The sequence below is a fragment of the Salmo trutta genome, chromosome 31 (genome assembly GCF_901001165.1).
Source record: "Salmo trutta chromosome 31, fSalTru1.1, whole genome shotgun sequence".
Lineage (NCBI taxonomy): Eukaryota > Metazoa > Chordata > Actinopteri > Salmoniformes > Salmonidae > Salmo > Salmo trutta.
This window is the reverse complement of record NC_042987.1, coordinates 13,083,073-13,098,455: the sequence shown is the minus strand read 5'-3', so window position 1 is coordinate 13,098,455 and position 15,383 is coordinate 13,083,073. Positions and strand designations below refer to the sequence as shown.

General features: G+C 39.8%; 1 protein-coding gene across 1 annotated transcript in view; it reads right to left on the bottom strand.

Moving 5' to 3' along the window:
- Window positions 1-10,532: 10,532 nt before the first annotated feature.
- Window positions 10,533-15,383, bottom strand: part of pth1r (parathyroid hormone 1 receptor) — an 85,421-nt gene continuing 80,570 nt past the window's right edge. Inside the window, exons 11-13 of the mRNA XM_029725309.1 lie at window positions 13,979-14,120; window positions 13,528-13,569; window positions 10,533-11,733 (exon numbers count right to left, since the gene is read on the bottom strand). Coding sequence (XP_029581169.1) covers window positions 11,359-11,733; window positions 13,528-13,569; window positions 13,979-14,120 — 559 coding nt within the window. The 3' untranslated portion in view covers window positions 10,533-11,358. The remainder of the gene's footprint in view (window positions 11,734-13,527; window positions 13,570-13,978; window positions 14,121-15,383) is intronic.

Genomic DNA, 15,383 nt, shown 5'->3' with positions numbered 1-15,383 from the left:
AATAATTTCTAGTCAGAATTTAACAATGTACTTACTCTACCCTTTACCCATGTAAGGTACAATATAAACACATAATTAATAGAGACACTTAATGTGAAGCGTTAGCCAAAAGGGTTGTCTACACTCTCTAGTGCAATGTTTCCCAACTCCTGTTCTTGTGTGTGTCTTATACCCTCAACAGCACACAATTTGTTGTAGCCCCAGACAACTTGTCAACTAATAATCAAGTCCTCAATGAGTTGAATCAGGCGAGTTTGTCCGGGGCTACAACAAACGTGTGCTGTTGGGGGTACTGGTGGAATGGAGTTGGGAACCACTGCTCTAGTGGTGATGTATAAAGACAATCGCCCCTGCTTCCCTAGAAGCGGTTCCCTTGCCTGCCTGATCTATTTAGTGTCTACAGATGTCTGCCCCTGCTACTGTAGTAAGAAGGTGTGGTAAAAAAGCAGCAGTATCATTTCCCTCTCAGCAGTGGTTCTCCTGAGAGCAGGAACTAGCACACTGGGGGTTCACCATGGGTGTCATGGAGGGGAGGAAGGGAGGCATGGGGAGGAAATCCTCACAATCCTCACAGCTCTAGATTGTGACAAGTGGGAGCTGTTGAATTTCTCATTGTATAAGTCCTCTCATGCCTAGAGGGGATGTTGTAAGGCATGCACACAGTCTCGGTCTTAATGCTGTTTCAAATGCTTGGTTATAACTGATTGCATGTAAACCTCTATCTCCAAATGATGTTTTCCTTAGAAAAAAATGATATCCACATACGGGTATGGATATGCTGGATTACAGAAGGGATATACCCATCTACCTTTTCAATTATTTCCATATGTTTTAGATCTATTTGCTTTGCAGTAAAGTCTCATTCCTTGACTTGTGCAAACAAAACTCATTGCATAGAACAAACATGGTTATTTTGATGTTGTGCAGTAGAGGCCATCTAGATTGTGATGTTTGTCATTATCAATCACCAGGATTATGAAATCCTCTGGAGGGCAGCGTGCCTATAGTCCTTGACAGCCTTCTGGTAGATTGAAACTTTCATTCATCAAATATTTGTCGATTTCAAATCCCCCTAATTTGTTTCCCAACCAGCCCAGTACACTTATGAAACCTCATTAGTAGACAAAATAGGCTACGTTCATTAGAATGTAGAGAGACAGATGCACATTCATTAGAATACTATGACCCACTTTGCCGGGATTATATATTTTCCTTACCACATATTATTGCAGGAAGGGGTCTTGATGATAACAACTGTTGTTGTCGTGGCCTCCAAGTGATTGTTTCCCCTTGTGCTTTTGTCCTTCCTCCAGCTGTAGTTGTGGAGAAAAAAGAAGAGGTGACAACAGTCTCAGGAAAAATGGATGGTGAAAAGGGGGAAAAGAAGACCAAGGAGAAGAAAGAGGGCAAGGGTGCCAAGGAGGGAAAGGATGATGAAAAGGAGGGATCTGCTAACAAAAAAGGAGAAAAAGGGGAAAAGGGGGAGAAAGGGGGAGGAAAGAAAGGAGAAGCAAGTGAAGGAAAAGGGAAGAAGAGTAGAGAAGGGGAGAAAGGAGGAGGTGACAAAGGAGGAGGTGCAAAAGGAGCTGCTAAGGGGGGAGCCAAGAAACCTCCCTCGAAAAAGTAAACACTGGGTCGGAAACACAAATTGTGCTAAACAACTTTTCATAAGTAATTTTTTTAGTTGTCAATTTTGTATTTTTTGTTTTTGTAAAAATGATTGTACATAATGACAAAAAGTACATTAACTATAAAACAATCTTTAACCCTTGTGTTGTCTTAAGGGTAAAAAATGACCCGCCACTATGTTTAACAGCAGAGAGAACCCCCTAAATGATATTTTTTCAACTTGAAATGTGATTACTTTTCCTAAGAAAAAGTGAAACATTGTCTTTGTTCATATTTCCATGAAAGCTGTACACCACCAGGGTACAAAGATTGTCTTAGGGTCAATTTTGACCCTGCAGTTATAAAATAATTTACACATCACGTAAACCCCAAAGACACACACACACACACGAGAAATTGAGAGTGTGTACTACTGATTGAACTCAGACAAAACTAAAAAGTTATTGTGCATGTGCGGCATCTTCCCTCCACGACCCCACACATGACTCAAGTTCAGAGACAAAATAAAAACAATTTCAGACAAAATTAACAACATTTCAGACAAAATTAACAACATTTCTTGAAAGCATTGTTTACTAATGGGGAATGCAGTCAGAGGCTATAAAGGTGCTGCAGATGACAGTCCCCCCAGTTCTCTCTTTGCTGAAGCCATGAGTGCACATCTCAGTGCCCAACAGGTCGTAGATCAGATGTCCAGGAGGAACAAGAGAACAATGATTTAGAAGAGGAAGAGGTATCTGAAGAAGAAGATGGAGAAGAATACAACCCAGAGCACAATGCATCATCTTCAGATGAAGAAGAAATCCCCCAAGCTGAAAGAGAGACATTTTTGTCAAATAACAGCAAAATAACATGGTCCTTGTCACCATATGACAACCAGGGCAGGATGGCAGCACAAAATGGCATAAGGATGACCCCAGGGCCCACAAGACATGCAGTTGCCCAGGACATCGCATAAACATTCTACATGTTCATCACACCAGCCATCGAAAAAATCATCCTGGAGGTGACAAATGTGGAGGGTTTCCGTAAGTATGGAAACAACTGGAAAAGGATGGATGAGATTGACCTGCGTTCCTACATAGGGCTGCTAATCTTAGGGAGTGTGTATAGGTCCCGAGGCGAGGCTACATGTAGTCTCTGGGATGCAGAGAGTGGAAGGGCGATTTTCAGTGCCACGATGCCACTGAAAGTCTTTCACACTTTCTCAAGAATGCTACAATTTGATAACCGTGAGTCAAGACCTGCAAGACGTGTGAGACAAATTGGAGGCCATAAGAGAGGTCTGGGAGAAGTGGGTGGAGCGTCTACCATACCTCTACAACCCAGGGCCTGAAGTAACAGTGGATGAGCAACTGGTTCCATCCATCTGTAATGTAAGTGATTTTCACTATTCATTTTATTATGTATTGCCGTAATATCATTGATTTATGTGATTGTTTTCTGTGACACTGATACTAATTACTGATAGTAATCTCCTTTGTCAAAAGGTCGCTGTCCTTTCCGGCAGTATATGCCCAGCAAGCCAGCAAAGTATGGCATCAAGATATGGGTGGCCTGTGACACACAATCCAGCTACGCTTGAAAGATGCAAGTCTACACAGGGAAGCCGACCAGTGGAGGCCCAGACAAGAACCATGGGATGCGGGTTGTGCTCGATGTGACAGATGGACTGAGGGGGCACAATGTCACGTGACAATTTCTTCCCCTCTTATGAACTCAGCCAGCAGCTACTGAAGAGGAAGATCACCATGGTTGGCACAGTTAGAAAGAACAAGCCTAAGCTCCGCCCTGCACTCCTCACAACAAGGGGGAGAAAGGCCTTCTCATCAAAGTTTGCCTTCACCCCCACCACCACTCTAGTTTCTTACCTCCCAAAGAGGAACAAGAACGTGGTCCTTCTGAGCACACTGTACAAAACGTCTGAGATCAGTGATCATGAGGACAGGAAGCCAGCCATCATCCTGGACTACAACCACAACAAAGGAGGCGTGGACAACCTGGACAAGGTGATTGGAACTTACAGTTGCAGGAGGATGACTGCCTGCTGGCCCCTGGTCATTTTCCATAACATCATTGATGTGTCCTCATACAATGCCTTCGTGATATGGAACAAGATAAACCCTACCTTGATGCCTGACAAGCGGAATAAGAGGAGGGTGCTCCTGGAGCAGCTGGGAAAGGCACTTTGAACCCCACACATTCAAAGACGGGAGCACCTCCCCCGCACAGCAGCTTCTGCAGCGCATGTGGAAGTTGTTCAGGGAGCTGAATCTTGTCCTGATCCACCTGAGGCTGCAGCTGGGGCAGGCAAGAAGAGGAGATGCCAATTCTGTCCCCCTACTGTAAAACAAATACTATGTGCAGAGCATGTGAGAAATACGTCTGCAAAGTCCATGCACACACACTTGCATGCTGTCCTACATGTGCTAATTGGAGCTGATTGATTTATGTTCTTCACGTTTTTGTTTTGTATCTATTATCATATTTTATTCTTATTTATTGCTGTTTATACACCTTGTGGGTGTGGGAAATATAATATATATAAGAATATATCACTATGTTGCCAACAAAAGTTAGACTTATTGTTTCCCTTCAATAAAATGCATTCAAAACTACTTTCTGCACATTTCTGCTACTTTCTTAGGCTATACAAGTGCTATCTCTTGCTACAAAAAAATATGTTTACACCTACGCAGTACCTTTAGCAATAATAATAAACCTTTACTTTATTAAAGAATACAATTATGAAAGGTGTGTTGTAATAAAAACGAGTGGTGTCCACTGATTAAATGCAGTCTTTCTTGCATTGTGAAGAGGGAAAACCCAGATATTCACAAAATGTGATGAATGACAGGTTGTTTCTTCATGCAAAATAGATTTGGGGTTTAAAATTCAAATAAGCTGCTTTATTTTAGGGGTTTAGTGAAGGCAGGCCATTTTTTACCCTAAGGACAAGGGGAGTATACAGTACAGAATGTTAAGACTACAGAAGGGTTAAACTGTATTTACTTACAGTGATCTTGATCAACAAGAACATAATTAGTACGGTGCAAATTCAATGGACACTTAATCTACAATAGAATTGTACATTTTAATGTCTTATTCACAATACAATGATGAACATCAGACTGAAAAACATTTTCCTCTTAAACCCACGTTTACATTTACAACATTGACTTCACACACCCGACATGGAGTGAAATCAACCAGGCATGGTGTCCTATTTCAAACAAAACAGTCACACCCTCTCCACACATGGCATATACAGTAGACTATTAACACAAAATACCAACTCCTATCTCTCTGAGGACAGATACATTTGCAATATGAGATAAATAAAAAAACAACGAAAATATCATAGGTGATTTTATATACTTCCATGAGAGGTAAAAAAAAAATGTGTACAATATTATCTCTGTAAAGTAATGGCCTTTTTACATATCGAATTCAAAAACACAATTTACATGATACAATCAATATGAAATGGAATAGGGTATTAAAGTGCGCATAAATCTACAAATGTTTGTTTGAAATTATATTTTCCCATCAACACTGGTTCTAGTGTCGCAACCTTCTAAACAAACACAGACAGTTAAAGGCCAGACTAGCGTATCTACTATACACAATACTACCAAGCTTATTTACTAGTGGCATGTTCGTTGGCTGTAGGTGGGTGTAAGATAACCACTGTATAAGAAAATGTGGATATTCCACTTTATTTTTCATTTCCTTGCTGGCTTAGATGGCATCTTATGGTAACACGTTCTCTAATAGTATCCTTATATCACGCTTACATGTACAGTTGAAGTTGGAAGTTTACATACACTTAGGTTGGAGTCATTAAAACTCAATTTTCAACCACTCCACACATTTATTGTTAACAAACTATAGTATTGGCAAGTCGGTAAGGACATTACTTTGTGCATGACAAGTAATTTTGCAACAATTGTTTACAGACAGATTATTTCACTTATAATTCACTGTATCACAATTCCAGTGGGTCAGAAGTTTACATACACTAAGTTGACTGTGCCTTTAAACAGCTTGGAAAATTCCAGAAAATTATGTCATGGCTATAGAAGCTTCTGAAAGGCTAATTGACATAATTTGAGTCAATTGGAGGTGTACCTGTGGATGTATTTCAAGGCCTACCTTCAAACTAAGTGCCTCTTTGCTTGACATCATTGGAAAATCAAAAGAAATCAGCCAAGACCTAAGAAAAAAAATTGTAGACCTCCACAAGTCTGGTTCATCCTTGGGAGCAAATTCCAAACGCCTGAAGGTGCCACGTTCATCTGTACAAACAATAGTACGCAGGTATAAACACCATGGGACCACACAGCTGTCATACCGCTCAGGAAGGAGACGCGTTCTGTCTCCTAGAGATGAACGTACTGTGGTGCGAAAAGTGCAAATCAACCTTGTGAAGATGCTGGAGGAAACAGGTACAAAAGAATCTATATCCACAGTAAAACGAGTCCTATATCGACATAATCTGAAAGGCCGCTCAGCAAGGAAGAAGCCACTGCTCCAAAACCGCGATAAAAAAGCCAGACTACGGTTTGCAACTGCACATGGGGACAAAGATCATACTTTTTGGAGAAATGTCCTCTGGTCTGATGAAACAAAAATAGAACTGTTTGGCCATAATGACCATCGTTATGTTTGGAGGAAAAAGGGGAATGCTTGCAAGCCGAAGAACACCATCCCAACCATGAAGCAAGATGGTGGCAGCATCATGTTGTGGGGGTGCTTTGCTGCAGGAGGGACTGCTGCACTTTACAAAATAGATGGCATCATGAGGATGAAAAATTATGTGGATATATTGAAGCAACATCTCAAGACATCAGTCAGGAAGTTAAAGCTTGGTCGCAAATGGGTCTTCCAAATGGACAATGACCCCAAGCATACTTCCAAAGTTGTGGCAAAATGGCTTAAGGACAACAAAGTCAAGGTATAGGAGTGGCCATTACAAAGCCCTGACCTCAATCCTATAGAAAATTTGTGGGCAGAACTGAAAAAGGATGTGCGAGCAAGGACGCCTACAAACCTGACTCAGTTACACCAGCTCTGTCAGGAGGAATGGGCCAAAATTCACCCAACTAATTGTGGGAAGCTTGTGGAAGGCTACACAAAACGTTTGACCCAAGTTAAACAATTTAAAGGCAACGCTACCAAATACTAATTGAGTGTATGTAAACTTCTGACCCACTGGGAATGTGATGAAAGAAATAAAAAGCTGAAATAAATTATTCTCTCTACTATTATTTGGACATTTCACATTCTTAAAATAAAGTGGTGATCCTAAGTGACCTAAGACAGGGAATTGTTACTAGGATTAAATGTCAGGAATTGTGAAAAACGGAGTTTAAATGTATTTGGTTAAGGTGTATGCAATCTTCCGACTTGAATTGTATATCACGCAACAGATCTTTGTAAGGCAGAAAATGAACTCTGCCTCTATATTTAACTCTACTTTTTGGTGTAAAAGGTAATGTGCCCTAACCATATAAGACCATGACAATAAATAGGAAACCACAAAGATTAGGAATAAAAATATACATTTGGAGGGAACGTTTCAACCGTATATGAACTATTCAGCCTGGCCGCTCAGACTAGAAGTAACATAGTAAACGTAAATGTGTTACTCTAAAAATGAAAGGGAAATATGTGGGAGTATAATGCAAACATCTTGCAACCCAAAGGTTGCGTGTTCCAATCACATCACAGACAACTTTCGCATTTTAGCTAATTAGTAACTTTGCAACCTCAAAAAAGGGTTCTTCGGCTGGTAGAACCCTTTTGGGTTCCATGTGGTAGAACCCTCTGTGAAAAGAGTTATACTTGGAAACCAAAAGAGTTCTACCTGGAACCAAAAAAGGTTTTCCAAAAGGGTTCTCCTAATAAATACAATTCATACAAAAATGGAGGAACACAAAATGTATGTTTACTATGTTAAGTCAATCCTTGAAACCACGTTGAAATATTGGGATGGATAGGAATGAAACGTACTGTACATTAACTATTGGGACAGATAAGGTTGAAACAAAGTATTGGATCTGTGACATCTTTACACAAAGCCTGGTGCTCCAGTCTGTTTGTGCTTTAGTAAACTCCTCCATGCGGTTTTTTATTTTCATGCCAAACATAAGGCATGACAATGATAGAAGCATTGGCTACAGCACATAGAGTATAGGACAAGGCTACTTTTACACAGCGTAAAGACACAAATACTGGTTCTGTGACAAACTAACTAACTAACAAACAAACAAACAAATTATTTTAACCCTTCAATTCCCTCTGAGAACATTGGCTGGAAAACAAACTGCTGTGTGATGGAAGTGAACTTGTAAAGTTGGGGTATTTCAAATCAAAATCAAATTTGATTTGTCACATGCTTTGTAAACAACACGTTTAGACTAACAGTGAAACGCTTACTTACGGGCCCTTCATAACAATGCAGAGAGAGAGAGAAAAAAATAATATGAATAATAAATATACAGTATATATATATATATATATATATATATATATATATTTATAAAGTGTAGCTAAACATATTTTCACAAAAGTTTCTTGAGTGTAGAAATGTGGATATACAGTGGTGGGAGAGGAAACTGTAGGGTAAAAGTGCAATTTAGTTCTTGAATCAAATAATTATATGTGAGTGTAAATAACTGTCTAATGTTCTGTCAATACTGTACCTTTGTTAGGCATTCTACTGAAAACGTATTTTAACGGTCCTGATACATACAGTATTGTCCCTCACCTACAGTATATTCTCCAGTTTCTATACATTTAATACTATATACAATATAACATATTTCAAATATCAAACATCCCTTACATTTTTGAACAGTCTGTACAAACATCAAATTATATTTAGAATACATTTCCATGACCCTTGATGCTATTTTAGCTCACAACTAGAATGGATTTTTATTATCATTGTAAACATTGTGACTTCTATGCAAATGCATACATACTGTATATACAAAAAGAGCAGCATAACACGTGACCATATAAAACATAACAGTTGTGTGCTATTTAGTTCTAGTGTTCCTTCATACCGTTTCTTCACGAGTCTCCTTTGGAATTCTTCCTTGGAATTTTCCTGTGAAATTTGAGAATTCCTTGGAATTCCTCATTTAAATAACATTTTATTTCGAAAATGTAACTGTTTCCTGCACCCTGAGTTTTGGAGAGGGTGCCTCCCTTTGAAACATGAATAAAGTACTGCTTGCTACAATTAGTGCCTTCAGAAAGTATTCATACCCTTTGACCTTTTCCACATTTTGTTGTGTTACAGCCTGAATTTAAAATGGATTAAATGTAGATTTTTTTGTCACTGACCTAACACACAATACCCCATAATATCAAAGTGGACTTGTGTTTTTAGAAATGTTTACAAATTACTGGTAGATGGGTAACAAAAAAGCAGACATTGAATATCCCTATGAGCATGGTGAAGTTATTAATTACACGTTGGATGGTGTATCAATACACCCAGTCACTACAAAGATACAGGCGTCCTTCCTAACTCAGTTGCCGGATAGGAAGAAAAATGCTCAGGGATTTCACCATGAGGCCAATGGTGACTTTAAAACAGTTACAGAGATGAATGGCTGTGATATGAGAAAACTGAGGATGGATCAACAACATCGTAGTTACTCCACAATACTAACGTAATTGACAGAGTGAAAAGAAGGAAGCCTTTACAGAATAAAAAATATTCCAAAACATGCTTTCCTGTTTGCAACAAGGCACTAAAGTAATACTGCAAAAAAAGCAATTCACTTTTTGTCCTAAATACAAAGTGTTATGTTTGGGGCAAATCCAACAACACATCACTGAGTACCACTCTCCATATTTTCAAGCATACTGGTGGCTGCATCATGTTATGGGTATGCTTGTAATCGTTAAGGACTGGGGAGTTTTTCAGGATAAAAAAAGAAATGGAATAGAGCTAAGCACAGGCAAAGTCTGAGGTAAACCTGGTTCAGTCTGCTTTCCACCAGACACAGAGATTAATTCACCTTTCAGCAGGACAATAACCTAAAACACAAGGCCAAATCTACACTGGAATTGCTTACCAAGAAGACAATGAATGTCCTGGGTGGCCGAGTTACAGTTTTGACTTAAATCTGCTTGTAAATCTATGGCAAGACTTGAAAATGGTTGTGTAGCAATGATCACCACTAAATTTGACAGAGCTTGAATCATTTTTAAAAGAATAATTGACAAATATTGTACAATCCAGGTGTGCAAAGCCTTTAAGAGAAAGCACCAGAAAGACTCACAGCTGTAATCGCTGCCAAAGGTGATTCTAACATGTATTGACTCAGAGGCGTGAATATTTATGTAAATGACATATTTCTGTATTTCAATTTCAATAAATTAGCTAAATTTTCTAAAAACTTGTTTTCAATTTGTCATTATGGGGTATATTGTGTAGATGGGTAAGATTTTGTATTTATTTAATCCATTTTAAATTCAGGGTGTAATACAACAAAATGTGGAATAAGTCAAGGGGTATGAATACTTTCGGGAAGGCACTGTACAGTATATAAAAGCTTCTTATTTTTAATCCTCTTAACGCTGCCTCTCCCACTCCATTGATATGTTTCGGTTATTTTTATGGTATTATATATTGTGAAAGAGAATATTATCATTGAAGAATTGAATCAGCACATCATGGAAACAACATAACCTTCCATAGTCATTACACTATTGAATATCAAGATAGTATCTTTTAAATAGCAAAAGTAAAAACTGTACAAAAAGTTGATAATCATGGAGAAAAGTCTTCCATTGGCCTTCCTCCATATAAATCAACACTAGAAGCCAGCACACCTCTGAAACTACAGTACAGACTAGCTCAAACTGATGCACTAGAATGGTGGGTTTGGAGTACCTGAGTTTTATTCCCTTTTACATCAAAGTGGGTTAGGTTTTCTGAATTGACATCCATATTTAAAACCAATCGAAATGTAGTGAGATCTCCCCAACCATGTAGGCAGAGTCAACTGCAGCCAGGCATTTCCTCATATAACTAGGAGTTCCTAATGTAACAGATGTAAGCTAGTGAGCTGTATGCTAACTTATCCATCCGCTACACTAACATAAGCTAACATGCTCCGGCCAGAATGAGGACCTACATATACTGTTAGACACCTTCAACCACAGGACCTGTGGACCATCAATGCTGTAGGTTTCAGACAGACACATTAGCCTACTGTCCATCCACAGACCATTCATGATCCACAGGTTTTATAATAGCTTAAGAATGTGAAAAAGCTACATCTGCAAGTTGGTTTTCATCAATTATAAAGTACCTGCTGCAACTCATTGAAGTCAGTGAAATAAAACAAAACAGATATGAATTTTTGTCCGTACGGCAGGTGGAAATAGTCTCAGAAAGAGCGGTGGTGTTTGCTACAGTACAATAGAGAAGGTGATTGTCTGTGTTGGTGGCTCACCTCAAACACTGAGGTACCCTTTTAGCCTTGAGCCTTTGTCCTCCAGTCTTTACCCACCCACTAAAATCCTGGCTCGATTCACAGGAGAAAAAACTGGCAGTGTCGACAAAAGACAGCTATCCTCCTACTTTATAACATCCTGAGAATACTGACTGGTGCTATGTTCTATGACTCATTCCTACAAAGATCGTCATCACAACGGAGGGGCTATTGACATGACTGTCTTTCACTAGAGGTCACATGAACGTCACATAACGGTCTCCCGCTCCTCCTCCACTACAGGCGAGGGTTTCTCCTCCTCAACAGAATGCGGTGGCGTGTTATTGGATAGCTGCTCCTCCTCGGGAATGTGTAACTCCTGTCCCGAGGAAGGGATAGAGTGCTCGGAGACGGAACCGTTCTTCACATAACCCGGGAGGTTCCGGTGCCCGTTGACGGTGACTGGGGCCCCAAGGCGCGTGGTGAGATGGAGGGCCAGGGGCCCCCGGGCAGTGACGTTGGTTACACTGGTGTGAGACACCATAGGACCATAACTATACGTGTTACTGCCACTACGGGCTTTACGTTTAAAGTCCAACGCTAGTGTCCTCCTGCTCCAGGTTTTCTTAATTTCTGCCTGGACCTAAAGGAAGATGGAAAGAAATAAGATTGTCACTAAGTACATCTAAACCGACAGTGGCATATAATCAGGCACGTGCGCCGATATGTGTCTACCTGTGGCCGAGCATCTTCCCCTTTGCCCTCCCACTCGTCAAGTACGCATTTAGGTTGTGGTCTAACGTTTTCTAATACAGTTTTAGTCGTCGTTGTTCTGAACCCACTGCCCCCGGGTCGTCGAGACGTCGTCAAGTTCGGCACCCCCCCCCACCCCCCATCCGTTGGTCTGGCCTGTACGGAGCTCACGTGCGCCCGGTATCCAAACATGCATGGCTTGTGATGCAGGTCACCGGTTGAGTGTGTTTGTGTGTGTGTGTGTAGTAAGCTACCTAGTTTAAATATAAACAGTACTGCATAACATTTGATTAACCCTTGATAACACTTGATTTACATCATCAATATCTGACTGGTTGGCAGCAGCCCTTCACAATTTATTTCCTTATAGAAGCATAGCCGCGGGAAGGGTGCTGGTGTTGCAGCACTCCCGATACATTGAAATAAATTTGCCAAAGTTATAGAATTACTGCTGTCTGTTCAGAAATTAATTCAATAATTCTCAATAGCCTACTACACCATGAGTAGGCCTATAAGTTAGCCACAGAGGATCAATAGCTTCTTTTTAAAAAATTGCCTAGCTGTGGATTGTGTGTAGCCCAATAACAAGGCAGTCGGGAACACACGGCAAATCTGTCAGTGAACAGCATGCAGTCAAAACAGGCCTTTACAATATTTCAAATTCAATCGTGGGAGAACACAGGTTGGAAAGCAAATGGCTCCTGCTGAAAATAGAAGAGTAATCTTTCAACTTCCAAATGGGCCTATTGAGTGAACATTGTTTACAAGAGACGGGTGAGTCAGTGAAACTGGAAAGCTTTTTTTTCCTCCTCATATTGTACCATGTGTGTGTCTCCGCACACCTAGGCCTCTCAGTTAGTCACTGTCAAAGTAGCTTGTCATTTTGATCATTTGTGCGGTATTAAACATAATTCATGTTAAATGATGTAGAATTGCAGAAAATGCATTTATAAAAAGGCACAAACTGTTTTCTGACCCTAGGCTACTAAAAATGTTCACCATATGTGCAACTTCTGTGTGCACCTCTACTCTAGGCTACTTCTCTATGCAAATGCGATGATATGCATGCAATGCTTCATTATAGCCGCAAGGTCATTTTTTAAGGCGTTCCGGTACCTCAGAGCTCCCTAGGTGACCCACCTCTCTCGTTCACTTTTTGTTCCTCTCAAATGAACAAATTAAGCACTGAACACAGGTAGTCTAGACTCCAGCTAACCACCATATACTAAAATAACAATCAACATTAGGCTATATTATGAAGTTATTATTTAAGAGCATTGAAGATAAAAATCACAATCAGTAATAAAAAAATGAGCAGCTTTACATCAATAATCAGCTGATCGCCTACCCTCTATTCCTAATGTCAATCATGCCTTCAAGAGGCACTGTAACTAACATGCTTACAATGTGTGATGAGTAAGTGTGTTGTATAAATAAATATACCTTTTTTCATTTTGAGAACCTGCCCCCTGAAAGGTCTGTGCACATCCCTGCATAAGATAATTAAGTCTGAGGTTTTTTTGTGTGCATACTGTGTGCATGCTGTGACTGCAATTAATCATGAGCATAATATTATATATCAGGATTACATAGTGTCTCAAATAATATACTATAATCTATTAGGATTTCCTTAAAGACATTTTCATAGATAAATCTTCATAAAATTGTTCAACGTTGTCCTTACCTCCCCATTGCAGAAACAATATATAATTGCCACAAAGAATCCCTGAAAAGAAGACAAACCATTATTACAAGTTTGCGTATGACTCAAAGTACACAGGTTGACCTGAGCATCTATCCAGAGCACTTTAGAAGAATGTCATGCAATATAAAGTGACGATTCAAGTCATTGACACCAGCTGCTTACTCTGAAAACACTGAGCTGCGCAGCTCACGCTAATTTTACTCATAAAAGTTTCATCACAACTCAATACTTAATTATGTTTAGCACACCACTACAGCATATGCAGTGCCCCATAGCGGACTTTGGCTGATTGATATATCTCCTTTTTACAGTACTGTAGCAGCTCATCATTTCAGATCCATTGCTGGCTGCCTGTGACTAAACCCACATGCAGTAAAACATAATTTGGTTGTTCGTTCATTCATCCATGTTGTACAAGACCAGTCAGTACCTGGAATGAATTGAAGAGCATCTCGTAGTGCATCTGTATCTGCCAGGGGACTCCAGTTACCTCAGTATAAGGCATGGCCATGAACACTATGTAGTGAACGCCAAACAGTGGCATCAGGACCAAAGTAGACTTCAACAGTTTCCTGTGGAGGGAATGAATAATAGCAGTGATTAATTTTACATTTACTGCGTGTTACAGTTGCGATGGGGAGATTCAATTTGATATTATCATGGACATTCACTGTATTATTCTTTTTTTTACATACTGTATTACTGACATGACTGCCCCACTTGGCATACCATTTCAACGTGGATATTTGGGTAATATTTGGTTGAGACGTTGATCAATGTGATGTCAACCTTTATTCACCCACTCAAAAAGACATCCAGCAGTTTGTTGAATTATCATGTTATCACTGTTTTCAACCATCTAAATGCATAACCAAATTCCAAATGGAAAAAGTATGTAAGATTTTTGGTTTAGTTGTCATCTAAATATTTTATCATTGAGCTTTCAACCATTTAAAAGCACATCAAAGTTCAGATATCTGTTCAGATATTTTGTATTTATACAACTTAATTAATCAAATGTGCTTCCTCTAAAAGCACAACCAAATGACCTGGATTGCAGCTGAGATAACATTAAAAGTACAGTGCAAGTGATCAATGCTGTTCGAGATTCTGCACAGATTATTATAGCAATTGTGAAGATCTCCACAGACCTGCAACCGTTGCATGCTATCTTGAACATACACACTTTCTATGATTACATAAGAAGACTTATATAGTTACAGTAACCTCAAAATGTGGCCATGGATGTGTTACTCATTTTAAAATGTAATAAATAGTGCTACATTAGTTTCTAAGATAACTTTTAACAGTATTACAAAAGTAGTATTGAACTGTGTTTGGTTGACAACTGTCACGCCCTGACCAGGTGAACTCGGGTATATTGGGTCAGGGTGTGTCATGTTAGGTATTTTTCCTTGGTTTGTGTTTTGTTTACGTTTTAGCCTTGTGTAGGCTCTAGGTGGGAAATTCTATGTTGGGTTCTGTCGATTCCCAATCAGAGACAGCTGTCGCTAATTGTCTCTGATTGGGATCACATTTAAGTGCTGTTTTCCCCACGCTGTTTGTGGGGTGTTGTCTCGTTGTTTGAGCACGTAACGTATTGGCATTTTTTCTTGATTTTGTGTACATGTTTAATTCCAGTGTGTTGAATAAACATGTGTTCGCTCCCAGCTGCGTTTTGGTCCGCTTCCTCGTCACCAGACGCCGAACGGTACAGAACACCCCACCAACAACGGACCAAGCAGCGGAAGAAGGCTGGCAAGGACAAGGAGCAGCACAAGGAGAGGCACCAGGAGAAAAGCTATCTGGAGTCATGGACTTGGGAGGAAATCCTG